Source organism: Aspergillus tubingensis (assembly GCF_013340325.1).
Source record: "Aspergillus tubingensis WU-2223L DNA, scaffold_9, whole genome shotgun sequence".
NCBI lineage: Eukaryota > Fungi > Ascomycota > Eurotiomycetes > Eurotiales > Aspergillaceae > Aspergillus > Aspergillus tubingensis.
This window is the reverse complement of record NW_023336283.1, coordinates 2,533,754-2,555,998: the sequence shown is the minus strand read 5'-3', so window position 1 is coordinate 2,555,998 and position 22,245 is coordinate 2,533,754. Positions and strand designations below refer to the sequence as shown.

The 22,245-nt window shown below is 49.7% G+C and overlaps 7 protein-coding genes across 7 annotated transcripts; 3 read left to right on the top strand and 4 right to left on the bottom strand.

Moving 5' to 3' along the window:
• Positions 1-259: 259 nt before the first annotated feature.
• On the top strand, positions 260-5,606 carry abcB (putative ABC multidrug transporter; the record flags this gene model as incomplete). The annotated part of the gene is made up of 15 exons (XM_035504025.1): positions 260-475; positions 647-1,184; positions 1,240-1,466; positions 1,524-1,803; positions 1,868-2,101; positions 2,154-2,944; positions 3,000-3,162; positions 3,219-3,575; positions 3,631-3,754; positions 3,808-3,879; positions 3,927-4,042; positions 4,105-4,723; positions 4,786-4,866; positions 4,922-5,296; positions 5,360-5,606. The coding sequence occupies 15 exons, from the start codon at positions 260-262 to the stop codon at positions 5,604-5,606; spliced, it is 4,440 nt and encodes a 1,479-aa protein (XP_035359918.1).
• Positions 5,607-6,811: 1,205 nt separating this feature from the next.
• Positions 6,812-10,957, bottom strand: AtWU_08916 (nucleoporin Nup120/160; the record flags this gene model as incomplete). Its single annotated transcript, XM_035504024.1, has 3 exons — positions 6,812-8,046; positions 8,102-10,243; positions 10,318-10,957. 3 exons carry the CDS (start codon positions 10,955-10,957, stop codon positions 6,812-6,814), a joined length of 4,017 nt encoding a protein of 1,338 aa, XP_035359917.1.
• Positions 10,958-11,334: 377 nt separating this feature from the next.
• On the bottom strand, positions 11,335-12,604 carry AtWU_08915 (recombinase RAD51; the record flags this gene model as incomplete). The annotated part of the gene is made up of 4 exons (XM_035504023.1): positions 11,335-12,146; positions 12,214-12,281; positions 12,365-12,444; positions 12,521-12,604. The coding sequence occupies 4 exons, from the start codon at positions 12,602-12,604 to the stop codon at positions 11,335-11,337; spliced, it is 1,044 nt and encodes a 347-aa protein (XP_035359916.1).
• A 696-nt stretch (positions 12,605-13,300) lies between these two features.
• On the bottom strand, positions 13,301-14,247 carry AtWU_08914 (uncharacterized protein; the record flags this gene model as incomplete). The annotated part of the gene is made up of 4 exons (XM_035504022.1): positions 13,301-13,479; positions 13,531-14,086; positions 14,134-14,151; positions 14,203-14,247. The coding sequence occupies 4 exons, from the start codon at positions 14,245-14,247 to the stop codon at positions 13,301-13,303; spliced, it is 798 nt and encodes a 265-aa protein (XP_035359915.1).
• A 1,359-nt stretch (positions 14,248-15,606) lies between these two features.
• AtWU_08913 (DNA repair protein RAD51) lies at positions 15,607-16,207 on the bottom strand (the record flags this gene model as incomplete). Its single annotated transcript, XM_035504021.1, has 2 exons — positions 15,607-15,851; positions 15,913-16,207. The coding sequence occupies 2 exons, from the start codon at positions 16,205-16,207 to the stop codon at positions 15,607-15,609; spliced, it is 540 nt and encodes a 179-aa protein (XP_035359914.1).
• Positions 16,208-17,833: 1,626 nt separating this feature from the next.
• AtWU_08912 (uncharacterized protein) lies at positions 17,834-18,764 on the top strand (the record flags this gene model as incomplete). Its single annotated transcript, XM_035504020.1, has 4 exons — positions 17,834-18,008; positions 18,078-18,106; positions 18,183-18,320; positions 18,387-18,764. 4 exons carry the CDS (start codon positions 17,834-17,836, stop codon positions 18,762-18,764), a joined length of 720 nt encoding a protein of 239 aa, XP_035359913.1.
• A 657-nt stretch (positions 18,765-19,421) lies between these two features.
• On the top strand, positions 19,422-21,597 carry AtWU_08911 (uncharacterized protein; the record flags this gene model as incomplete). The annotated part of the gene is made up of 2 exons (XM_035504019.1): positions 19,422-19,806; positions 19,883-21,597. The coding sequence occupies 2 exons, from the start codon at positions 19,422-19,424 to the stop codon at positions 21,595-21,597; spliced, it is 2,100 nt and encodes a 699-aa protein (XP_035359912.1).
• Positions 21,598-22,245: the final 648 nt, after the last annotated feature.

Sequence of the window (22,245 nt, the reverse complement as noted above, 5' to 3'; positions counted from 1 at the left end):
TGATCATGAGGCCCTATCGATTAGTATTAGGTATTTACAATGGTTAAGAAATTAAAAATATTGCACATCCCTGGAGAGCTGGTAGTCTAGGCTTCGTAAGGCAAAAAACAAAAGGTTGCAAGTCAACCTCAGTAAGACTTGTTGAACATAAAACCTAACAATCTACAGTGATTCCCTGTCGCCCCAAAAGCATATCGTTGCATCCCACTCTGGATACCTACCTTCGCGGTTGTAAATGGAATTTCGGGTGTAGGTAGTTATGGCGGCACTCCTCTCCTGCCAGCAGGTGGACAACACTCTACATATTCCCCCCTCATATTGTCGAAGTGGCTTTGATTTTTCGCTGCTGTTCGAAGAGTTAATCCTGGGGGTATTACCTTTGGGCGTTGTTCTGTTGTTAATACCCTTTCAAGTCGGTCATCTACTGGGAAGACCGCGCAAAGTCGTAGCTTCTTGGCTGGCATGGGCAAAGACAGTACGTACCCAATTTCTTCTTCCAGACTGCCTGCCTTCTTGCCACAAGGAGCGTATCCGTCGACCTGCTCGAATAGGCAGGCGCGACTTTGTCGGACTTGGTCGAACCCGTGACTTCTCAATGACCCCGCGATCCTGTCGCTAACCATTGAACTTCATATGTCTCTCACAGGTGTCATGGCTCACATTAAGCGTCATAAATCTGGTCCTGACGGTTCTATGGGCGCTTCCATCTGCGACACGAACGGATGCCTCAGTTGCTGCGAACGCTGTATTGACCGTGGGAATTCTTCTACTCTGTCTTTTCTCTTATGCAGAACACAATCTGTCAGTTAGGCCGTCTTTTCTTCTCAACGTTTACCTTGGCGCGACTCTACTTTTCGACATAGCGAAAACGCGAACGCTCTGGCTGCGGCATCCTGATGGGATCAATCAAGTTATCGCGATTATTACTTCCGTGGGTGCTGGGCTCAAAGTTCTCCTCCTCATCCTGGAAGCCACGGAAAAGCGATACATCCTCAGACATCCGTATCAAAACTACCCGCCCGAAGCTCTCGCGGGCATATACAACAGGTCTTTCTTTTGGTGGCTGAACTCTTTATTCCGTCGCGGGTTTTCCAAGGTCCTGGGTGTTGACGATTTGTTTGCCCTCGATAAACAGTTGGAATCCAAGAGGCTGCACCGTATCTTGAAGGGTGTGGTTGCCAAGGGTAAGATTCTCTATGCATCGGAGGTTCCGGGGTCTATGGCGTTGACATTTGGCAGACAGGGAAAATGGTGGAAGCTCGCTGTTGTCCGCCTGCTTGAAGGCGTTCAAATGGCCAATCTTAGCCGTGATTCCGCCACGGATCATGCTGGCTGCCCTCAACATTTGCCAACCCCTGTTGCTAGAAAGGTCTCTATCATTCTCCGAGCAGCCCAAAAGCACAAGCACGGACAACATTGGATATGGTCTAATTGGTGCCTATATACTCGTTTATGTTGGGCTAGGAGTAAGTAAATTAGGCCTTTTCTGCTCTTCTTCAGTCTCTCACACGGCGTGATATTAGGTTACTATGGGCCAGTATCAGCATCTAACATACCGATCCATCACAATGGTCAGAGGCGGGGTCGTTTCTATGATCTACGAAAAAGCGTGCACCTTGAGTACTAAAGACGCGGATCCGGCTTCTTCTGTCACATTGATGAGCGCAGACATTGAGAGAATCGTGCAAGGTTGGCAGACTATGCATGACATCTGGGGTAATGCCCTCGAAATTGGTCTGGCCATCTACCTCCTCGAAAGGCAATTGGGCTTATCTTGTGTCGTCCCTGTTGGTGTCGCTATTGGTAAGGCTGCCCTTCTTGACTCCTTGGAAGTCATAGAAACTTACATTTCCTCCTTTCTCTTTAGTGGCGTTAGTCGGTTCGCTTATAGCAATGTCTTTCGTTATGTCAAGACAAGCTAGGTGGCTCGAGGCTATTGAGAGGCGCATCTCATCAACATCATCTATGCTTGGTTCTATGAAAGGTATCAAGATGCTTGGTCTTCAATCAGCGCTTCTTAAAAGTGTTCATGGTCTACGTCTGGACGAGTTGAGCATCTCCAGGAAATTTCGGAAGCTTCTAGTCTGGAATATGGCCCTTGGTAAGCTTACAGACTGCAATATGAATGAACTTGTCTGACCATACGCTTTTAGCTTGGCTGACGCGCATATTTGCGCCTATTTTTGCCTTCGGGGCTTTCGTCGGAATTTCTCACGATCGAGGAAATGATGCTGCTTTGACGACCTCAGTTGTCTATACATCGTTGTCTCTGTTTTCGCTCTTGTCAGACCCTCTGTTGTCTCTCGTCATGGCTCTAATGAATTATGCTGGGTCAGTTGGGTCGTTCAAGAGAATTGAGGAATTCCTCGAACAAAAGGAGCACATCGATCCCAGAAACAAGTCGACCGGGCTTTCATCCTATGCGCTGGACGAAAAGTCCCATTTGGCTCTAATCAAGGACACAGAGGTTAGCACGACTGAGTCAAGATCAATTTCTTTCCCATCGTCGAAGGAAAGTTTGCCTTCATCAGTTCGAGATGTTGTCACTATCCAAAACGGCGCTTTTGGATGGGATACGACTAAGGAGCCATTGCTGAAGAACTTGACCATGTCGATTCCCCAAGGTGGCTTGACTCTACTGATCGGTCCCTCTGGTTGCGGAAAGTCTACACTACTGAAAGCCTTCCTTGGAGAAGTGCCTTGCCTCCAAGGGAACATCCAACTTTCCCTTAATAGCCTTAGCTTCTGCGAGCAGACTCCTTGGCACATGAACGGAACCATCCGTGATTGCATTGTCGCCATGTCTGCCTTTGATAGCCAGTGGTATAAGTCAGTTATATACGCCTGTGCTTTGGCTGAAGATTTTGAACAGTTACCACGGGGTGATCAGACGGTGATCGGGAGCAAGGGTGTTGCTCTTAGTGGTGGTCAAAGTCAACGCATTGTAGGTGCCCAGGCTGCATTCATACCTGCAGATCGACTTGTACTAATATCAGTAGGCACTAGCCAGAGCAGTCTATTCTCGCAAAAGTGTTATTATTCTAGATGATGTGTTCAGCAGCTTGGATGCCACAACCGAAGATCATATCTTCCACCACCTGATTGGGAACCAAGGTCTCCTGCGTTCGATAGATTCGACCATTATATTCGCATCTTCTTCGGGTGAGTCACGGCTCTTGCAGTATCCTACCTTTTTGGGTCATGCTAATTAATCATAGTGAAACGTGCTCCTTATGCAGACCACATTGTTGTACTTGACAAGAACGGACACGTGATAGAGCAAGGAAGCTTCAAGGCCCTTGATGCAACTGGTGGCTATGTTTCCAGTTTTGCTCTTGGTCTACCCGATTGGGGCTACAAAGCAGATTTGTTCCCCGCATCAGGTGTTCAGGTGGAAATGAAAGAAAAGCCGAAGATTGCAAGTACTGAGACTGAGCCCGGTGCCGATACAGAAACACAAGGGAAAGGCGGGGACTTGTCGATCTACCTATACTACGTTAAAGCTATTGGTTGGATTCCTACCATTGTCTTTATTGTGGCTATAGCGAGCTTTGTCTTCTGCATATCTTTTCCAAGTACGAGCCATGAAAATACCTCCAATGATAAAGTTATCAACTGACTTTGACGCAGGCATATGGGTGAACTGGTGGGCCAGTTCGAATGAGGCGGAACCTGGCAAGCACACAGGATACTATCTCGGGATATATGCTATGCTCGGTGTTATCGGCATGCTCTGCCTCATGGTTGGATGTTGGTGAGTGACCCAATCTACAGCCCTGAGCAAAGTTCTAGCTGACTCTTATCTAGGCAAATGGTGATTACTATGGTGCCAAGATCTGGAGAGGTCTTCCACCGGAAGCTTTTGACTACAGTCCTCAGGTATGTCCCACATGGCAGATGAGGAATACACACTAACTCATCAATAGTGCGCCAATGTTGTTCTTCTCCAAGACCGATAGTGGTGCTATTCTCAACAGATTCAGTCAGGATTTGCAGCTCATCGACATGGAACTTCCTATTGCTGCTATCAACACATTTGCAAGTAGGTTTCAAGGCTGGAAGATGAGCTTCTTAGCATTACCGCTTACTGTTGGCTCTTCTTAGCTCTCGCTCTCTGCATAGCTCAGATGATCTTGATAGCCGTTGCTTCGAAATACGCCGCTATCTCATTCCCACTGGTGATTCTCATCGTCTACCTCATACAGAAGATGTATCTCCGGACATCTCGACAACTACGGCTCCTAGATCTGGAAGAGAAGGCGCCACTTTTCTCGCATTTTACCGATTGTCTTAGTGGTCTGGTTACCCTGAGAGCCTTTGGGTGGCAACAGGCCTTGCAAGAGAAGAATGACATGCTGCTGGATCGTTCCCAAAGACCTTTCTACCTTCTATACGCCATCCAACGCTGGCTTACACTCAGCCTAGATATGGTGGTTGCAGGCATTGCAGTTTTGCTAATTGTGCTCGTTGTGGTGCTTAGGGGCTCAATTAGCGCAGGGTACGTTGGAGTGGCATTGCTAAACGTCATCCAGTTCAGCCAGAGCATCAAACTGCTGATAACCTTCTGGACGAATCTTGAAACACACATTGGCTCGATCCATCGTGTCAGAACATTCACAGAAGATGTACAGTCTGAGGATCTACCTACGGAAAACCGTGAGATACCACCAGAATGGCCATCGAACGGAGAGATCGAGTTCAAATCTGTGTCTGCAGAGTATAGGTAGGGATTGCTGGATATCCCATTCACTACATCACCTCGGAGCTGACTCTACTCGGATATAGGGCCTCTGAGCCAGTCCTTCAAGATGTATCACTGACCATACATGGTGGTGAAAAGGTGGGTATTTGCGGCAGGACTGGAAGGTAAGGAACCTGACCGACGTATTGTACCACTTAGCCGCTAATACCATTCGATTAGTGGTAAAACATCACTCATCATGAGCATGTTCCGCATGGTGGATATCACTACCGGCCATCTTCTGATTGATGGACTCGACATAAGCCAATTACCACGTCAGGGAATCCGCTCGCGGATCAATGGGGTTTCTCAGAGCCCCCTTCTCATGAAGGGTAGTGTGAGAGCAAATGCCGATCCGACGGGATGCTTCTCCGATGAAGCCATTACGCATGCTCTCAAGAGCGTGGGCCTGTATTCCAAGGTCCAGGAGAAAGGCGGCCTTGACGTCGACATCGATGATCTCTTCCTATCTCATGGCCAGCAACAGCTATTCTGTCTCGCACGAGCCATTCTCCGGCCAGGAAATATCCTTGTCCTTGATGAAGCCACAAGCAGGTACGCACGTTCCCTTCCAACCCAGGACCACGGGCATAGTACTGACCAGGATTTGATGCATAGTGTGGACACCAAAACCGACGAAATAATGCAACGGATCATCCGCGAAAAGTTTAGCTCCCACACCATTCTCACCGTTGCGCACAAACTTGACACGATTCTCGACTACGACAAGGTCGTCGTTCTAGACGCGGGTCGTGTAGTGGAGTGCGGAAACCCGCATACCCTGCTCTGTTCAGACAAGTCACACTTTAGCAGGCTTTATGCAAGTTTGGCGATGGATGAACAGGAGGAGTCGCCCCAGGCTTAGTGTGACTGGCTAGCTGGTTTGATGGCGTGGGGCGGCCAGCAGGAAGGTACATATGAACCATGATGGGTCACATTTCATGACGGTACATACATAGTAATTAAAATCTAGGGGTTAATTTAATGAAACTTTTAAGCTCGATCTATCCGAGCGGGTAATATAATTGAGTTTCTCCTTCCTGCGAACATGTGCGAAAACGAGATTTGATCTGAAGAAGGGCCACTTCCTCACCCATTCCCCGATTCCCTGGAAAAGGGCGGGGGGGAGCGGATGGACCCGATCCCTTAGCGTGTTGTGTCCCACCCACACTAGCCATGCATGACTCTGGATGCCTTGACGGCAAGGAACAGGGAAGAAATCAAGGAAACTCGACCCAAACTAATCCTCTCCGGTATAATCACCCGGCATATAATATTTCTTCCATGACAAACTAGATCCGGACTTACGTGGACCCCCCCCCAATCCACAAGTTGACTTTTTTACATGATTCCACCAAAGATATGTAATAGTACCACTGCGTTCTTGGGAAGCTGTTTCAAGAGAGAGGATCAACACTCCCGATGTTCTAGATTAGAACAATTCGGTACTTGCTTGAGCTAGATAGAACCCACAACGGGATAGAAGAATGAGTTCTCTAGGCCTACTTAGAATAGAATCTATTACCCTTCTGCTCTTGCCTTTTTTTACCTTACTAGCCCGCTTTCCCAGAGAAGTCAGTACTTTACAGGACACATACATACACGATCCCTTTCGGCAAGCCAGTCAGCAAGCCAGCCGCTCCAGATCGATCGATCGAGCGAGCAGGAAGTATGCGGGAGGAAAGGGAAAGGGAAAAAACAAGGAAATTGTTCCGGATCGGAGATTTACCCTTATTAAATATAGTTAGTATGAATGATTGGTGAGGTGATAATAATAATAATAATAATAGGATTTAATGAGAACAATGGTGATCACGATGTAACCGAATCGATTTGACTAGACTAGACTAGTGTAACAAGGCAACTACCTAGCTAACTAACTAACTAGTTATAGATGGTAGTAGTGACTAAACTAAGAGATTCCTTCAACTCCCGTATTTATTGCGTAGTAAGATGATGACTGGATGGATGGGGAAAGAAAATAAGGAAAATGAAAAAGAAATTGTTAAACAATGAGTTTAAAATAAGGAAAAATCAAGCGATATCAGCCTTAAGCTAAAAGTAGCAAATCTACGCGAGAAGCATCGTATCATCATGATCCTGGCCACCGCCGATGGGATCACCGTCATCAAGGATTCCAAATTCCCAATCGCCACGCTCGATACGGCTGACGCGATCCAGCTCGGTCTGGAACTCGCGACGCAGATGGTCCAGCGTTACGATGACGCGACGTTGAGGGATTGTGATGGTGGCGGATGTGATGGAGGATTTGCTGTCGCGACGGCTGGAGGGACGGATGGCGGTTGGGCTGGCGCTGAGGCGACGGTGTTGGTTGGGGTGGGATGAGGAGCTGTAGGGGGTAGTGGGAGAGGCCGGGCCGCCAGTAGTACTGATGGTGGCTTCGGCGTCTTCCATGAAGACGTTTCCGTCGTCGTCGGCGGGGGCGAGGCTGCTGCGACGGCGGTCGGTGAGGGGGTTGAAGGTGGAGGAGGATGGTCCGTCTCTGTCCACGAGGATGTAGGATTCGCTCTTGTCAACGCAGGCGAGGAGGTTGATGAGGGAGAGGAGCTCGTGGCGGATTTCCTTGCTCTCCGGGTCGTCTTCCTCGACGGGTCGGTTGTCGTCGGCGGTTTCTCGCGCCCGGGCGAGGACCAGATGGGTTGAGTGGTCTCGGGCGTGGCGGAGGCGCTGGACGTTGCGGTAGGCGATCTCTGCTGCGCCGCGGTAGTCGCCCCGTGCGATGCGGTATGCTTGTAGGATTCGCTGGTAGTCGGGGGTGCTGTCGGCCCATTTGCTCTCTGTGTCGAGGTAGGAGCTGAAGGAGGTCTGTTTGCGGGCAAGTGAGGCCAGGATGTCATCTACGTGGGAGGCGATGTTGGGGATGAGCGTTGTCGGGAAGTGGAGGATCTTCTGTAGTCCAGCGGTGCCGGGGCCTGAGGCGGCCAGGATGCCGGTGATGAGAGAGCTTAAGGCGGACTTCTGCAGAGCACGATCCCTATATCTGGCCAGCGCAGAGTAGGCTTGGTCGAATTGGCAGTTCTGTAGAGAAGCATAGAACAGACGTGAGAGGAGATCGGCCCGTAGGCTGGCGAATTCGGGGTCTTGCTCGCTTCCGTGCTCACTGGAAAGGGCTTGTAGCGCGAGGCTGGCGAAGTCGGCGACGTGGGAGAACGAGCGCGCATGTTCGAATATCGTCAAGATGTGTTGGAAGTACTTGGGAAGACCGTTGTGGAAGCAGTCCACGGAGACGATGTCGAGGAGGGTCGAGGACATCTCGTGCAGGTTACCCAGGGGTTTTCCGCATGCTATGCAAGGTCAGACAGAGGATCACAACGTGTTGTATGTGAGACGAGGACTTACAAAGAAGATAGGCAGCTTTGCGGAAATACAAAGCCGCAGTATCGTATTCGGACATGGCCACGTACAGCCGACCCTTGACATAGGTGGCCCAGGATGTGCTTGCTTGGAAGCGGAGGAAGTCCCATGCAAGGTCGATATTGTTCTTAGCGATGAGGTCGCATTGTATGTAGACAAGAGCATTGGGATAGGCGACCTCGCCTTGACGAGTCACCCAGGAGAGGATATCACGGATACCAAGAGATATCGTGTAGCTCTGGGGCAGGCCGACGGCTTGACGGGGCTTGATATCGCTGGCGAACAGATCCTCAAGGATAGTCGCTATCCTCTCACCACCCTTATTTGCTGGCGCTTCCTTGACAGAGAACGAGGTGACGGGCATGTCGTCGGTGGCCTTCGCCGGTCTATCGGAGCACTTGCGGGAATTCGAGCTCAACCAAGACATCATCTCGTATTCCCTCAGGAGAGTTATGATAGTGACAAACAAGTCTGCGGCGTCGAACGTCGAGTCTTCCTCCTGCTGAACTTCACCATCGATGAAAAGGATCATGTACAAGAGGTCTGTCAGAGTCTTTCGCGTAAAGGAGATCGTCTCCTGGACACCGTTGACGATGACCTTGACACCGAAATGAGTGTTGACGAGATCAGAGTCCTTGCCAGGGAAGCCCAGCGGAATCGTGTCCACAAGGGTGTAGAAGACTTCGTTTGGCAAGCTGAAGATGTTCAGACGCTCATTAACGGCACCAACCAGCCCATCATATGTCTTGTTGGAGATTTGCTCTCCAAAATCACATCGCTCGCGGAACGCCTCCATTCTATCCTGCACAGAGATGGAGGGTTCAGTGAACAGCTCTGCTTCAAGGGCGCCCTGGCATGCCACTTCGAGTTCGGGAGCGAAGCTCCTCCGGAAGCTGGAGGCAACGTTCATAAGGTGAGAGGCATCCTCAAAGAGGCTGCCGATCTCTGAATCCAGGTTCCGGTGCCTCCAGCGATCAACGATTTTGGGTGCTTCCGCGCGAAGCTCTGGGCCGGAGTTATGTAGAATAAGCTCGGTTGCGCTGCATTCACGAATCACGGCACAGCTGTCGGAAAGGACCATCCACGGTGTCTCATAGTAGGTATCATATGCAAGAGAGACTGGCTCAAACCTTCTCTTGTTGACATCATCCGCAATTTGCCAGAATTGGCGCCACTTCGAGTCTGTATCGGTTCGGTACCGTGTGAAGTCCATCCCATCATCGGCGTACTTGCGAAGAGAAACAGTGGCAGCAACAGTAGAGCAGAGCCTTTCTGCAAGAGGGGCGCTTCTCTTCAGCGTGCTGGGCGACGACAGAGGTCTGAGTGCCTCCTGGTAGATAGAGAGGGCAGTCTCAAGGACCTCCGTCGAGTATTTGTTGGGCTGCAGGAGGAATTCGAGCCACTTCTCCGTCGGATCGACCACGTCAGACAAGGCCATAACGGGGGGATATGCCTGACCGCGGGTGTCCATGACTGTAGACGCCCAGTTGGACTTCCAATCCGTCACCAGGGTTTCGAAGTTGAAATGCAGCGTAAACAGCTGGTATAGACTGCTGTTTCTCCACAGAACCCACAGCTCCATGCGCTTTCCTTCCTCAGCAGGCTTGATCTGGAAATCGGCGATGCTCCAGAACATGCTCCCGGTCGAGTCGGGATCCAGAGGCTTCAGTGCAGCACCCGGGTACAGGTCCTCGATAACAAGCGGCGACGTCAGGCCTCCCTTGACAGCCCAGAACTTGAAGAGCCCGTCTTCGAACGGCGAGTAGGTGACAACATAATAACGGTACGCACCGTCAAGCGCACGCTCCATGTTAAAGACCCTGATGAAGGAAGTTTCGGATGGATTCAGCGAGTACAAAGATTCCTCCGACGGTTGCACATCACGGTCCAGTAGGTCCTTCGTAGCGGCCAACTTGTTCGTAGCAAGGTTCCAGATCTTGAGCGTGTGGTTCAAGCAGACAGCGAATACATAGGTCTGATCAGTTGTAGTAGCGATAGCGTTTGGCGCGCTCAATTCGAGGGTGCGTCCTTGGTATTTGATTGACGGCTGCGCATGCCATTTGACCAGCCCGCGAATCGATGAGCCCCAAGTTCTCTCATCGAAGGTCAGGGGAGACCAGTGTGAGCCTGGAAAACACCAGATAGATCAGTATCGCAGTTATATAACAAGTGGTGATTTAAAACAAGGATAGTGGGTTTACCATCATCACCAGACTTCCTGGTCAAGCGCAAAAGCGCGCCATTGTCGAGAGACACGAACAGCTCGAGCGGGCTGCTCGCATGTAGACGGTGTGGATAAGAAAATGTGAGAGGTGCGGGATTGAACGTCTTGCACCAGTCGGAGATGTTGTTGTCAATTGATGCAGTTCTACGGAAGAACTCAGGGCGTAGAGTCAAGGTGTGGAGAGTCTTGGAGGTGGTGATCACGAACACGCTCAACGCTTCGTGCTCCTCCAGATCGGCAAAATCAACACCTGAAGGGACAATGCCTTCCTCAAATTCCAAGCGCAGTGTTACATTGTATTCGTGGTGCTCGATACCAGCCTTGGTCAGATCCACGCACTGGATCTCCAAGATCTTGCTGTTATCGACAACCCTCCACAGATAGGTTCGGGGGTAGACATTGCGTTTGCGGAAATAGATCGAACCCTGACTCGCTAGGTATCGTTTGGAAAACTCGTCTTCGTCCTTCGCGACCGGCTCGTCACGGTTGGGGCTCGAGATGACCGAGAATCGCGCGCGGCTTTGCGTACTTTCTTGGGTCGAGATCGGGATGTTGACGACGGTGTTCGGCGAGTACGGCCGGAGGTCGACTCGGGTATCTTTGTAGATTTTAGCCATGACTGGACTAAGGAACAGACCACACTTCACGATCTGGAGTTAATGGTCAGTTCAAGTCTCCATGGCCGATGGAGGTAATTGGAGGGAGGAGTCGCTGCACGGCGGAGTTGAAGGGCAGAAGCTGAAGCTCTTTCGGCGCTCCAGAAAAAACAGGTCTTGGCGCCGCCCCCAGCAATAAAGCTGCCACCGCCTTGCTGCATCTCCGCAACTACACCAATCGATTCGATGGATAATGCGAATTGACTCTTCCTACAAGAAATGATATACTAGTCAAATATCGGGGATTCCCGAGGCTATTATTATGTACGCAGCCTATACATGCAAGCAAAACAACTATAATCATGAACTCGTAGCCTGAGAATCTATCCGCGCCCTTTTCAGTCATTCTCCAAGTCCTTGGGGCTCGGGTCCCCAATACCATCCTCATTGATAGCGAACAGGCAATCGCTCTCAGGGAGACATGGGCTATCATAGATCTTGCAGACCCGAGTCTCACCCCGTCCTTTCTTCAAACTTAACCGCGTCGTACTTGCATGCGCAATAATGTTACCACCGATTGGCTTCTTTGGATCCGGATTGAACATTGCACTCGGGCCACCATCCACCTGGGCAACGACCTGGTTCGTAATGACGACCGCAATACCAAACTCATCAGCGAGGCGCTGCAGGGTACGCATGAACTTCGCAAGATGTGTTTGTCTCGACGACAGTTCACCACGACCGTTGAAGTCTGTCCGGTACAAAGAAGTGGCAGAATCAACGACAAGGAGCGAGAAACGAGTCTCGCACATCATCTGCGAAGCTTGGTTGAGTAGCTGAAGTTGATGGTCTGAGTTGTAGGCACGAGCGTATGCCACATTATCCAGCACCTCTTCTCCCACCAGCCCGTATCGCTGTGCAACCGCCAATAGACGCACTGGTCGGAAGGTACCTTCTGTGTCAATGTATAGGCATTTTCCTTCTCCTCCGCCCATGTCAAAAGGCAATTGGCAAGTCACGGCGAGTGTATGACATATTTGACTTTTTCCTGTCCTGAACTCTCCGAATATCTCCGTGATAGAGCCTGTCTCGATGCCACCTCCAAGAAGGGTGTCTAACTGCTTAGAGCCTGTCGTAATTGAGATGAGTTCGTTTCGTCGCGCATGCATTTCGGTCGCGGTAGTAAAGCCCATCGGCACAAGCTTCATAGCTACAAAATTATGGAGTCAGACAAGATCGTCGCGTACGAGTTCCAATACCATAAGAGCAACACTCACCCTCAACCAGGACCTTGGTGGCTTTCTGTTCCGAGATACCCTTGATTTGTTCCAGCAACCGTTTTGGCCTATACCATACGCAAGAATGTGGTTGTGAGCAGAGCTGGAATTGACATTGACACATAACCAGACTGGCAAAGGAAAGACGTACGTATATGCAACCGACTCAACAGTGTTGTATCCAGCATCAACAAACAGCTTGATATCCCTACTTGTCAGGCCCGAAACACCCTGTTACGAAAAGCATCAGCACTTCAATTTCACCTACCCATCATCAAGCATATTGTTTGCCGTTTGAATTGCTCACCTCCAGGGAAGAGAGTGGCGTGGGCGCTCCGGGGCCTGGAAGCCCATCGTCATACTCATTCTGAGTATCAGCGTCGGCAGTCATCTTTCACAAAGAATTCAAACTTCTGTAGCGTCAGAATCCAGTGGCCTTTGTAGCGATACTGCAAAGATCTTGGGAGAAATGGCAATAGATGTCGCCTGTTAACCGCGCACACACGCGTCTAGATCAGTTGCGGTTTCCTGATGTAGTTCAGATTTCAACACTGGATGGATTGCAATACACAATCCAGCTTCTGCATGCAATAAGGCAAAATTGTCCAGAAACCCGTGGTTTTTTTTTATTCTATGGTGGCAAATTGCCGTTGTCGCAGCGCGTTATTCAAGTCATGTTGAGATTGTGGACGCGTCCAGGCAGTCGCGACATCACGTGCCCACTGGCATCAGCTTGTTGCCTTGGGTGGGCCATTTACCTACAACTATGAGTCCAATTTATATCTACATTAATACACTAACTGCCAGGCCAAACCTGTTTTATTCGACGCATATGAAGCACGTACTTTCTCTGCATCACAAAAGAAAGGAAAAGAGATACATTTTGTCTCCGTTGCGTGTCTTGCGCGCTTCCAGGCGTGCATTTGTTTCACAACACAATTCGTCATAGTAACCGAGGCTTATCAATGACTAAATGATATCCAACGATTCGTTCATAGGCCCCTCGATAGTATTGTTGCCATTGCATGTAACAGGGTCAACAGTAGAGGCTGCCTGGAATACTGGCAAATCAATCTGGTCTCGCACCTCATAGCATGGCATTTGAAAAGCCTTGCGACCTCGTCGGTGATGGCGTTCTACGGCCTTCAAGCGTCTCCTGGTTAATGGCTCTTAGTTGATATATTTCAGCTGGATTTGTCCGGATATCCTCGTCTATGAGTTTGCTGATTCTCCTTCTGAAGCTCTCCGATGAAGTGCGGCGAAGCCCTGTGTATGCTTAGCTTTTCGAGTCCAGGCCAATATACTTCAGGATCTTACCCTCTGGCGTTGATCTTCTTTTGTAGCTATCGAAGGGCTTCTTGACCCACGAGCTTCGCGCACCAAACCACCTTGAGCGACGCTTGTCTAGATCTGGGGAGCATTCCGGTTCAATACTAATGGGGCCATCCAGCTGTAGAGACTGGTTGGTTGGCGAGAGAGAGATGTACTCTGATTGTCCGTATTTGATGTCTACAACCTTGGGGGAGTTGCACTGGTCATAGAGGCTCGGGCTAGGTGCCGGTTGGTATGTCCGCTCAAGACCTTGGATATCATCTCCTGTCAGCGCCATCAACGTCGGCTTGGGTGCCGACGCAAGACTTTCAGGTCTACTACCCGAGTGAGTGGTGGACTGTCTCGCAGAACGGCAATCGGGTGTCCATATGCCTTCTACTTGAATTCCCTTCTCCAAAGCTCTAGCACCAAACGGTATCTCACTCGGTTCGGCCAGCATGGGTTGCATCTCTGCTTTCTGTCGTGCTTCAGCGGTGGCATACTTCTGTGTCTTTCGCCTGTTGTAGGCTAGGACGATGAATGAGTACACCAGTACCAATGCCTTGACGTGTCAGTGGAATGTATGCCAATCCAGTACTGGATCCTTACCAGAAGGCCTGCGAGCGCCTAGTCGCAGGTTAGCGACAATCCTCGTTTCCAAGGCCTTGGGGATCTTACAAAGCTCAGTTTCTGCCAGAGCGCCCAACCAACCCAGAAATTCATGATGCGTTCGGTGAGTAAGAAGTCTTTTGATGGGGGATGCAGCCGCTGTAGATGCAGGAAAGCAGTAGTCTAAACTAGACACAGGAAGGCCTATCCCAGGTGACTGCGCTGGCGTGGACTGTGGCTGTCACAGACACGTCTGTATGAAGAAGTATGTCGAGGTCGGCGTTGCTGCTTTAGTTGGTAAGCCCGGGGGGTTTACTGAACGATGTATGATGCTCAAAAATTGAATGTTGAGAGATACAACCTACCAGGTAGGATAGTAGATAACTGGTCCTTCGTAAAGTTTGGTAGTCGAGGAAAGTGCAGTTATGCTGCAATGGGGGAAAGAAGGTTCATGGGCGAGGTGAATGCGACATAGTAACAATGATGCCAGCGAGATTCAATGGTGTACTACCTGCCTACATCTTGTGTTCTTTCATCAATGGGCTTCGGATATTCACCAAAAATGGCCAACATGTCGCCTATTCTACATACATTCTGAGTGAAGCTTTTTCCATGCCACAGCACGGTCGAAAGGTGGCCAGCGAGGTAGACTGGACTGGGATGACCATAGGAATATATACTACTGCGGAACCGAAGTCCAACACAACTAACATCATGAGCAACCATCTACATTTGAACATCCAGAAAAAATAAAAAATAATCAAAAGGGTAGCAAGCAGAGCGACAAAAAATTAGCAAAGAAATAAGAAGGGACGGTGGCTCATATATAGAGCCAAAAATAAAACAGCAAAAAGAAGAGAATAGTAGTTGCCCAGCCAAGGTCCCAACTTCCCTGTAACGAGACGGTGTCCTCTGGCGACGCCATCCCGGGGTGGAAATGTCTCTGCAGAATTGCTTCCCTCAAGGGTCACTTCCATTGCTTAGCGCCTCATAGCATCGTGGATTACTCGCACGAGTACAATGACGACCCCGGGATTCGTACCAGGCACCAGTCCCGCTGGCAATTACCTAAGCAAGGTTATTGACTTGGCGGCTGACCTCCCACCGGACTATCCGTGACAGATATTAAATATTATTATTGTACCTTCATTATATACTACTTACTGCAACTTGTATTCACTCCATTTTCGCTCATTATATGGGGGAAATGCAGATTTTTTTATTAGATATAATTCGATTTAGTGAATATGCCATTACATTACCCACTCCTCTAGCCGGTGTGAGGTTTTGACAACACGGATACACACTAGTAAGGTTAAATGTGTCCCCTACGTCTAACCGTAACTGGCCTATTACAATCAACAAAAACTACTAATACAATCACCATGGCGTCTAAAGATGCTTTCTTTCATTCCCCTCCACTCTGATATTGATACATGGTTCGTGCAATAGGTGAGACGGTAGGAATTAGCGCTAAGCTCGAAAGAAGCAACACACATTCAGCGCCACAACTGGTAGACGATGCTTTGATTCCCTCAAGCCGATAACCTGCACACACAAGGCTTCAGTAGAAGCAGCCAGGCCAACAACCTCACACATCTCTAAAGCCTCTGCATCTTCTTCTTCCCAGGAGACCGCCCCAGCGCTTGCATCGACCCGAGCAGCATTCGGCGCTGAGAGAACATCTGCTCCTATTTGGGGCGCATCTGCCGCCACGGCTATCTGTGCACGACCCTTTGGAACAGGTGTGAAAGCGAGAACAGTCCACATTGGACTTACAACCTGCGACACAGAAACCTTGATTGCAGATTTGGCCAAGGTTGCATTGAGAATTGTCGCTGCAGAGAGGGGCGGCTATTCTTTCCGGAGTGGAATCGCTGATAGCTTCGACATTGGCATTGTAGTCGCCATGAACGTCACGGCGCAGAGTAGTAATCAGGCGGCCGGTTCTATCTTCACAGTAGGGTGCGGTAACTTCGCGTCTGATATTTCGGGGGAGGACAGTGGAAGAGGCTGCTCCGGCCAAAATGAAAATCGATAGTATCGATAAAATCAGCGCTGAAAGTTTAGGCATAGTGATAGTTGATAGTAAAGTAGGCTGGGGACACAGGATGTTAGATCATACACCTAGACCCCGAATTGATTGTGTCGCCATCTCAGACGGGAGTCGATTATCTGCCCGTAGCAAAGCGTGGAGAGCCTGACCTATACTTTTTCAAGTTATGGTGATATCTAGATCACCAGGGGAATGAGCCAGAGGAATCAATGTGGGATGTCTCAAGACGACGATAGGATGAGTGACAATACAATATAGGCACCCAGTAGATATGGAAGGCACCCCACCGTCTCAGTCATGTTTGGCAAGAGCTTCACGGGCAGGTACCCTCCAAAGGCGTGTGTTGGCCGCATGCTACTAAGTCGGCAGCCTTCAGAGGCACAACACTGAAGGCTCTTGCCAATGTTTGATCAGACACGAGAGGTGTGAACATAGCTGCCACTGGAATATGTATATGCTGTGTATGTGTCAACTGTCGATAGCAATGGAGATCCATGTAAGATGGCCAATCCTCTTCGGGCTAGAGCACAATCGACTCGGACGTCTAGAGTCTGCTAGCCGAAAAGAGATCAACACCTACAGAGTGCATTGCACAAGTACTATGCTGTTAGCACCTTAAGAAGTCTGCATCAATATAGCTAGTCAGAGGTATCTAGATAGACTTCAATGAAGCACAGTCGGCAGAGGTTGCATGTGCCCCCTGGCTTGGGAACATAGCCAATGGGATATCGTAACGGATAGATTGGCATGTATGAGGATGGGGTTCTGCAAGCCACAACTTCTGACTTATGAAAGTGACGACGCCACTGCAAGTAAGTATGATCTACAGCGAGCTATGTCGCCTTGCTTGATATGAATGAACGTGAGCTTTCCCAGTGGTATTTTCTTGCAGGTCATGGTCATGCAGATTAGCATGCGGCAAGGGGGAAATCAAAGCAACAAAAAACAATCATGGCAGATTAGTAGCCACTACAGAGTTCAGAAGAACTGTGGGGGATTGAGGGACAAGGTAAGTAACCATTGATAGTCAAAGTAGAGTTGTAGTCATGTAGTAATAGCACCAAGTAGACTACGTATACGATGGGATTGTTGACGTTACCAAGACAAGGAGATGCTTAGTCAGGTGATGAATAAACCCCCTCATAAAAAAGAAACATGAATGGGGCACAATGACGCTATCTCGGACACTAGTATGGAACTGCAATGCCTGGGATAAAGGCGATGATGATATGCCCAAGTTCCCCGGCCTTGTTTTTGACTAGTGAGAGATCAGAATGCCTGGCTAGTCTGGATGGGTTCGTTGCACACAACTCAGTGGCAAATCAACTGTGTTGAGAACCATTAGTATTTTTTTCTTTTTTTTCTTCTTCCCAATTTTTTCTTTTACCCCTCGCAAAAGTCGGAACGACCCCGTCCAACAGATTGTGATTGCACCGCCAGCGGATGAACCACCCTTTCATAAATTGTACCGATGCCCGAGACCGCCGATCATGTGAGGTTTGAGCGTTGTACATCCTGGCAAGCAACTCGCCCGGTTCTGGTCTCGCCATTGTTGCTTGACCACCTCAGCATATTTATTCTCCTGTCAGGGACCCTCCGTCTTTTTGCGTCTACGCGACTGCTTCCCTTCCTTATCATTTCACCATGGCGCCGTTCCGCAACTTCTTGTCCAGAAAGTCCACTGCCCCCAATGGCGGGGAAGTCAGTGCCGCTCCCACCGATAACTCTGCTAGCCATGCCTCACTCGACACTCAAGGCTCGAGTCCTTTGAACTTCAGGAAGAGTTCGGAAAACGAACCACCTGAATATAAACTCAGTGGTATGCTACCTAGGGACCCTTTCAATGGATCCTTAATTTACCCCGCTAACTCTATCCTCTTCCCGCCAGTCGTCGACGCCAATGGAATCTACCATCCCGTATGTGAACCACTACCGTTACAATCACATGGCGGGTCTTATTCGCATGCGGAACAAGTAACTCACATGTCAATAGCCCTCACCTCCAGAGAAACAGGGCTTCTGGCGCAAGTACCCTGGTTCCCCGAGATCCTCGCACCATCGCGATCTCGTAAATGAGAACGAACCCTTCTCGATATCTCGCGAGTCATTCGATTCGTATCGCCGATCATTTGTAATTACCCATCCGTACTTGATCTCACTTTTTTTGTCGCAAAAGTGACTTACACTGCGCCTCCAGGATATCTCCGCCCGATCACCCGTATGCTATACCGATGCGATGCCATCTCGAACATCGCTCGACTCTCGAGTCTCCCATATAACATCAACACCATCTACGCTGTACTCCAACTTAAGCAAGCAACCGGAAGCCATGGAAGAAGAGCAATACGAAGAGGTTGCGCTCGACGACGAGGAGGTCAAACCAAAGCGGAAGAGCATCTTCTCTCGGTTCGGTGACTTTACAAACGACTCCTCCCAGAACTCCAGTACCTCTAAATCTTCGACTCTTGGATTTCACATCCCGGGCCGTAAAAGAGGCCCAAGCAATCCGGGCTCCGAATTAGGTACTTTCAAAGCACCGCCGGTTAATGCGGAATCGGAGGTGCATGATGCGTGATACGAGCGCAGGGGGTGTGTAACTATATACTGGGTAATTCATAATCTGTAGGCGTCTGGATGGGGATTACCATTGAAGTGTCATTTTTTTTTTCTTTTGCTCTGTTCAATCACCCTCGACAGTTGTGCTTGTTGCTTGTCTGATTCATTTGTGTGGGTTTTGGCTTAAATCTAATCGCATTGCGCGCTGTCGGGGCTTTGCATCGGTGACTTTTGATGTTTCTTTAGATTCATCGATAGAGATTCCTGCATGCGAAATATTTGTTTTGTCTGCATCATAAACATGACTAGATGATCGAGACCATCTAATAAAGAATCAATAAACCACTAAAACCAAATTATCTAATTCACGATAATCCAAATCCATCCGCGGGAACCCCATTAGATAGATAAGTTAGACAGACACCCTTCTTATCAGCAAATGCAAACAAAACAAACCCAACCAAATCTCGACCGCCCTGTCCTCCCGAAAAAAGCAAAAAGCGGTTAGGGAAAAAAAAGTCCATTCTCCGGGACAAATTGAGCAAAGCTAACCCGCGGGCGGCGTACCATTTTATATTTTTTTTTGTTACCCTGTCTGATATCCCCGCCAGAGAAGTTTTCATTTATCTTCTCAAGGGTATAGCCTCTTTTTGTTCGATTTCCAGACATATTCACCATGGTCGGGGTAAAGCGTCGAGTAGACGCCGGTGACGAGCGCAATGGAAAACGGACCAAGACGCCGGTGTCCGTGCCCGCGAAGAAGAGCAAGTCGTCTGCGGCCCCCGTGAAGGCTTCCAAGTCTGGGTTGTCGAAGAAGGGCGATAAGGGTGGAAAGAAGGATAAGAAGACTTCTAGTAAGAAGAAGGCGCAGAAGGAGGAGTCTGAGTCTGAGTCTGATGATGATGAGGAGGATGATTTTGATCTGGATGATGTTGATGATTCGGAGATTGATGCTTTGGATGATGAGGATGATGAGGAGGAGGATGTTGATATGGAAGATGTTGAGGAGGAAGAAGATACTGGGAAGAAGTCCAAGTCTGTGGATGCGGATGCTCAGCAAAGTATGCTTGATTGATTTATTGAAATTCCTCTCTGGTGAAAGGTCTTGGTACTAATTTGTTGCTTTTGTTCATTTAGATAAGTCTACGTCGCGCGAATCGCATGCGAAGCAAAAGGCCCTCCTGCAAGAGCGCAAGGCCGCCAGACCCAACGCTGATATGATCGGTCGCTCGAAGAAGCTGTGGGAGCAGCTGCGTCGCAAGTCTCATGTTCCGCTCGAGGAGCGGAAGAAGCTCATCAAGGAGCTTTTTGAAATCATTACTGGACGTGTGAAGGACTTTGTCTTCAAGCATGACTCGGTCCGCGTCATCCAGACGGCCCTCAAATACGCCAACATGGAGCAACGGAAGATGATCGCCACGGAATTGAAGGGTAGCTACAACGAGCTTGCGCAGAGCCGGTATGCCAAGTTCCTGGTCGGAAAGTTGATTGTTCACGGTGATGCTGAGGTTCGTGATCTGATCGTGCCTGAGTTCTACGGACATGTCAAGAGACTCATCAGACACCCCGAGGGGTCCTGGATTCTCGATGATATCTACCGCACCGTTGCGACGAAGGAACAGAAGGCGAACCTCCTGCGTGAGTGGTACGGTCCGGAATTCGTCATCTTCAGGGATGACAAGAACGGCCCGCCCGATGCGGACCTCTCTAAGATCCTTGAGGCGCACCCGGAGAAGAGGGGCCCCATTATGCACTACCTCTGGGAGCTTGTCAACCAGCTGGTGCAGAAGCGCAACTCTGGTTTCACCATCCTGCACGACGCCATGCTGCAGTACTACCTTAACACTAAGCCGGGCAGCTCCGAGGCTAACGAGTTTGTTGAGCTGCTGAAGGGCGATGAAGAGGGAGACCTGGTCAAGAACTTGGCTTTCACCAAGTCCGGTGCCCGGGTGATGTCGTTGAGTCTGGCGTACTCCAACGCCAAGGACCGCAAGCTCCTTACCCGTTTCTACAGAGATACTATCAAGATGATGGCCGGCGATCTCCACGGACATTTGGTTCTGTTGACCGCGTACGAAGTTATTGATGACACCAAGCTTACCTCCAAGTTGGTCTTCCCCGAACTCCTGAACCAGGGAATGGATGCCGAGGCTCGGAACGAAGAGCTGCTCTTCCAAGTGAACGACTTGACAGCGCGTATCCCCATCCTGTATCCGTTTGTCGGAGACCGGGTCAAGTGGCTTCTGCCTGACGGCGACCATGAGCTGCTGAAGGAGGTTCGTGAAATCCGCAAGGAGACCTCCAAGAAGGACCCCGAGCTTCGCCGACAGGAGCTGGTCAAGGCTGCGTCGGCCAACGTGCTCGAGCTCATTGCCGCACGTGCCGACTCTCTCCTTGAGACTAGCTTCGGATGCCAATTCATCTCCGAAGTGCTGTTCGAAGCCGATGGAGACAAGAGCGCCGCATTGGCCGCCGTGGCTGAGGCCGCCAAATCCAGAGCCGACACCAAGGACTCTCCGTTCGTGGGCCGGTTGCTCAAGTCACTGGTTCAGGGTGGACGGTTTAACCCCGCCGAGAAGAAGGTTGAGAAGGTGCAGCCTCCGCTCAACTTCCACGGTCTTCTTTATGAGCAGATTCAGGAAGAGACCATGTCGTGGGCCACGGGATCCAATGTGTTCGTCGTGGTGGCTCTTGCGGAGTCGGACGACTTCGAGAAGAAGGCCGAGTTGTTGAAGACGCTGAAGAAGAACAAGAAGGCGCTGGAGAAGGCGTCGTCGGAGACCAGCAAGGATGGCAAGAAGGGCAGCCCGGTCAGCAGTGGTGCGAAGCTGCTGCTGGAGAAGATCCGGTAGAGAGTCTTTCCGTTTCGGTCCCTTAGCAGGGAAAATTGTAATATTGGCCGGGATTTTTCTTTTACAAACGCATTTCATTTGCTCATCGAGGTGTTCGTTGGATTCTTATTATATTGATTCCTTTTTCTTTATAGGTGATATCTCCATCTGTACAGGGTCTGTGATAGACATGGGACCAAAACGAGTCAGAAAAAAGCATTTTGATATTTATTATTTATTTTGCATGATTCTAAGACGTAGCAAAGTAACGTACTGTCGTACATTACACTTCCCCATAGTTAACCATTGGAAAGATAGTGTAAAGGTAGGGTAGCAGCGAGCGCAGAAAAGACACCCCCAAAACGGATGTTACCGCCCCCATGGCCCCAAGTTTCTGAAACCGCACGTCCCGCGTTAAAGACGCCACTCCCAAGAAGCCGGAGAAGCTGCACAGCTTCCTCCCCCCAGGCATCTACTCCTGATGCATCTCAGCAGGTAGCCTTCCGGAGGGGATGGTGTTTCATAATTTCAGGGGGAGGAAGATCTCAGCTCTGTACGGAGTTAGTCAGTAGTCATAGTAACTTAAATTAGTATGGCCGAATGAGGTTGGTTCCATGGTGCAGCTGAATTTAGGCCGGACCGATCGTTAAATGACGATCTCCGGGATTG